The sequence below is a fragment of the Marmota marmota genome, unplaced genomic scaffold, assembly GCF_001458135.2.
Source record: "Marmota marmota marmota unplaced genomic scaffold, marMar, whole genome shotgun sequence".
Lineage (NCBI taxonomy): Eukaryota > Metazoa > Chordata > Mammalia > Rodentia > Sciuridae > Marmota > Marmota marmota.
In genome coordinates, this window is record NW_025999842.1 from 64,284,164 (window position 1) to 64,289,290 (window position 5,127).

The following is a 5,127-nucleotide window of genomic DNA, read 5'->3' on the forward strand; positions in this document are numbered from 1 at the left end:
TTCAATCCCTAGCACTGCCAAAAAAAAAAAAAAAAGATTTAATCAGACTGAATTTTATCAATTTTTATTTTATTTTTTGATACTGGGGATTGAACCCAGAGACAATCAATGAATCACATGCCCATCCCATTTTTGTATTTATTTAGAGACAGGGTCTCACTGTGTTGCTTAGGGCCTCACTGAATTGCTGAGGCTAGTTTTGAACTTGGGATCCTCCTACTTCAGCCTCCCAAGCATCTGGGAATACAGGCATGTGCCACTGCATCTGGCTTTTTTTTTTTTAATTGTTGACTTGTGCTTTATTTCCTGAAATTGCTTGAAAATGCTCATTGCTCTTAAGAAACTTAATAGTTACTTTTTTTTTTTTCCTTTCCTTAGTACTGGGGATTAAACCCAGGGCCTTGCACATAGTAAGCAAGCATTTTTCCACTGAGCTACACCCTCATAAAAAATCAAGACAGGGTCTCACTGAATTGCTCAGACTGGCCTGGTACTTATGATCCTCTTGCCTTAGCCTCTTGAGTAGCTGGTATTATAGGTATGAACCACCATGTACAGATGTTTTTGATCTCTATGAATTTGCTGATTGTAGACATTTCATTAAATGGAATCATATATGTTCTTTTATAACTGACTTATTTCACTTAGCATAATCTTTTTCAAAGTTTACCATGTTGTAGCATAAATTAACCTTTTTTTTTAAGTAGTTGGGATTGAGCCTGGGGCACTCTACTACTTAGCTATATCTCCAGCCCTTTTTATTTTGTGATAAGGCCTCTCTAAGTTGCTGGCTTTGAATTTATAATCCTTAGAACTTAGTTTATACAACCTTTACCAGAGGCCATTCATCTTTTGATGAATATTTCCACCTTCTGCTTATTCTCTTTTTTGTGGTTCTGAGGATTGAACTCATGCGCTCATGCATGCTAGGCCAGCACTTTACAGTAAGGTACATCCCCAGTTCACCTCTTGCTTTGTTTTTTCTACATAATGTTGCCGGGACCATTCATGTACAAATTTACATGTGGTCATATGTTTTCACTTCTCTGTATGTCTAGGAGTGGAACTATTGAGTCATATGGTGACTGTCTTTAGCAATTTGAGAAGCTGTTTTTCCAAAGTTACTGCTCCATTTTATATTCCTACTAGAAGTGCATGAGGGTTCCAGTTTCTTCACATTCTTGCCAACACATTTTATTTTATTTAAGAGACAGGGTCTTCTTATATTGTCCAGATTGGCCTTGAACTCCTGGGCTAAAGTAGTCCTAGGACTATAGGTTCCTACCACCACTTCTGGTGTATTATCTGACTGTTTATTATAGCTATCCTAGCAAATATGAAATGATATCTCATTGTGATTTTAACTTGCATTTTCTTTTCACTAATGATGTCTAGCTTTCATGTGCATATTGGCTTTTTGCATTTCTTCTTCAGAGAAATATCTGGTTAGATCCTTTGCATATTTCTTAATTTGGGTTATTTGTCTTTTAATATTGTATTGTAAGTGTTTCTTACATGTTCTAGCTGTAAGCACCCTCTTAAATATATGAGTCACAAATATTTTTTCCCACTATATGAGTGATCTTTTCACTTGCTTGCTTTCTTTGTTTTTAATTTTTTGGTACTGGGGTTTGAACCCAGGGGTGCTTTACCACTGAGATACATCTCCAGTCCTTTGTTTTTATTATATTCTTTTTAATTTTGAGACAGTGTGTTCCTAAGTGCTTAGGGCCTTGCTAAGTTGCTGATGTTGACCTCGAACCTGCAACCTCCTGCCTTAGCCTCCTGAGTTGCTGAGATAACAGGCATGCAGATCTTTTGCTTTCTTGAGTGGTATCTGTTGAAGCACAAATTTTTAATTTTGATGCTTTTGTTGCCATATGTAAAAATTCATTGCCAAATCTAAGTTTGTGAAGATTAACTCCAGTATTTTCTTCTATGAGTGTTATGGGTTTAGGTCTTATATTTAGGTCTTCAATAAATTTTTAATTAATTTTTGTATATGGTATGAGGAAAAAGTTGAACATCATTTTTTTGCATGTGGCTCTTCGTTTGTCCCAGCACTATTTGTTGAAAAAGATTATTTATTATTGAGTAGTTTTGACACCCTTTATTGACCCACTGACTTTTTTAACACAATAATCTTCTTTAAAAATTTATTTATTTATTAACCTGTATTCTATTTATATGCAATGCTGAGAATCAATCCTAGTGCCTCACATACTCTAGGCAAATGCTTTGCCACTGAACCACAACCCTAGCTCCTGATCCACTTCCCCCCATCCCATTACTGGTGATTGCACCTGAACCTAGGGATGCTTCACTGAGTACATCCCCATCCTGAGACTCACTGAGTTACCAAGCCTGGCTTCACATTTGTGATCCTTCTATCTCAGCCTCCAGAGTAGCTAGAGTTGTAGGAGTGTGTCTCTGTAACAGGCTCTTAGAAACTTAAACTTGAATCCCCATTTTTGCTGTCTGTGATCACAGGTGTTCAACTGTAGCAAGAGCACTTTTTTTTTTCTATTTATAGATAATTTAAAGTCTGGATATTCTGTCTCTTAGTAATGTGATGGTGTAGATCCTGTGTGGTTTTGTTTGAGCCCCTTCTTAATCTATGTTTCGGTATTTTGAGCAACTCTGTGGAGAAGTTCAGATTCTGGTGGCTGCTATTACCTTCGAGATTGAAAGTGCCGTAATTGATGAATAAGTTGTGTTAGTTTGTATAGCATTTTAGACTTTCCATGATACTTTTCTGAAGTAGTCTCATATAAAATAGTCATTCATATTGTAGTCAAAACTAATCAAAGCATGTTTTGATTGACTTTTTCATTCATTTTTGAATTGTTAAAGTCATGTTCATTTGTTTATTCTTAACAGATTTTAAATCTGTGATGACAGGAAGTAGGCTATCTTATTTATTATAATCATACTATAAGCATGTTGTGTTGTGTCTGATATGTCATTGTCAGCTAGCATATTGAAAAAGTCAATGAGAGCATTAGTTATTTGCATGGTACCATGAGGATTATTGAAGTTTAACATTTATTAAATCTCAAAGAACTAAATGTTGGGGAAGCCAGATGAGATATATATATATATATATATATATATACATATATATATATATATATATATATATATAATATTCTTGAAAATTTCACTGCTTTTGGACTCTACAGCAATATCAGCCAGGTTTTTATCCTACCTCTGTTGTGGTTCCTTTCCATTTGCTTTCATATCTCAAATGTTGGCTTTCATTTTTCTTCTGTATGTATTCTTCCCTGGCTACTTTAACTTCACTTTCATTACTTCAGTTGCCATCTATCTAAACAGAAACTTATACCTCTATCCTAGATCTCTTTTCTGAGCTCCAGATCCATGTGCCCAGCCCGTTGCTGAATACTTTCACTTTGTATAACCTTAGCCCCTAACTGAATTATTTTCCTATCTTTTCCTTTTTCTCCTCATCTCTGATCCTTCTTCAGAGTTTCTTAAATCATTGGATGACTTTATCTCTACCATTATCCCTACTCTCACCACCACCTTCTACTTTTCCCCATCCTGACTAGTGTTATTAAAGACCAGGTTACTCTAGTCCAGTCCAGTCCTACAGTACAGCCAGAGTAATAAATCTGAAATACATATGATGTCACTCTTTGCTTAAAATATTTGCCCTATTCATTTCAGAAAATGGAATCATCAAGACAGATAAAGTATTTGAAGTAATGCTGGCTACAGACCGCTCGCACTATGCAAAATGTAACCCATATATGGATTCTCCACAATCAATAGGTAAGCTTTAGATTCCCGAAAATGTCACATTTTCCTTCTTTTACTCTAATTTTTGTAAGACTGGGACACATGTATTTATAATCATATTGCCAATTTGAGTTTTATGACTCGGTAACTCTCATAATCTCAAACAAATCCATTTTAATGAAATGATATATCTTTTTCTGGTTTTTCCCCCAATGTATATTGGTAATAAAGAATGAAAAAATGTTTAGAATTTTTTAATGAAAAAGAAAACTTTTAATGAAAATTTAGTTGTAGCTGAGTACTGTTTTCTCCAGGGGAATTAATGTTGAGTTTTCTTTCATATTAGCCTTAATTTTTAAAATCAATAATTAGGAAAATAAGTGTAATTAATTTATTAGTGACTTTTCTGCTTTACTTTCCCGGATATTTTGGCTTGTGTTTGTTTTTAGAAAGTTCCATATTTAACTCCTTCTCCTGAAGCAGGTTTTGCTGAACTGCTGAGCCTTGGCAGTGGGCGCCTTTGAGGCTTAGAAGTGCCTCAGGATTCTCTCGGCCAGCTGCCATTCTGTCTTCTTTTGAAGCACTGTGACAGTCAGCAAGAAGATCCTGGGGAGCTTCTGAACCCCGAAGGCACCTGCTACCACCGCTCAGTGAAAATTGCTTCAGAGGCAGAGCAGGTAAATAAGTTTTGAGAAAGTAACACTGGAAGAAAAGAAACTAAGAGCCAAAAATGAATATGAATTAACATTAGGTGATAATACAGAAAGTAAATTGGAATGGTTTATTAGTCTCTTAAGCTACTTTGATTATCTAGGGTTTTTTTGTTTGTTTGTTTGCAGTGCTGGGGATCAGACCCAGAGCCTTGTGCCTACTAGGCAGGAGCTTTACCACTACGCTTTATCTCTAGCCTAGTTATTTTTAAGTTGTTTTAAATTTGAAATAATTTAGTTTTTCAATTTTTTTTTGCATATGTATTATATATAGAAGTCCTTTTTTTAAAAGGGGTAAATTTAGCTGGGGGCACAGTGGAACATGCCTATAATCCCAGGTTCTTGTGAGTTGAGGCAGGAGGATCGAAAGTTCAAAGCCAGCCTCAGCAAAAGCAAGGCACTAAACAACTCAGTGAGACCCTGTCTCTAAATAAAGTATAAAATAAGGCTGTGGCTCAGTAGCCGAGAGCCCCTGAGTTCAATCTCCAGTACCCCCCACACCAAAAAAGTAAATCTAAAGGAAAAATTAAGTATAAAATCTATCAATTCTCAGCTTACTGAAAAAACAATACAAGAAGCTGGGCACTGTGGTGCATACTTGTAATCCCAGTGGCCCAGGAATCTGAGGTAGGAGGATCTCAAATTCAAGGACAGT

General features: G+C 35.8%; 1 protein-coding gene across 1 annotated transcript in view; it reads left to right on the plus strand.

Moving 5' to 3' along the window:
- Nucleotides 1-3,690: 3,690 nt before the first annotated feature.
- Pcmt1 (protein-L-isoaspartate (D-aspartate) O-methyltransferase) overlaps nt 3,691-5,127 on the plus strand; it is a 29,688-nt gene continuing 28,251 nt past the window's right edge. The window contains exon 1 of the mRNA XM_048799728.1: nt 3,691-3,795. Coding sequence (XP_048655685.1) covers nt 3,729-3,795 — 67 coding nt within the window. The 5' untranslated portion in view covers nt 3,691-3,728. The remainder of the gene's footprint in view (nt 3,796-5,127) is intronic.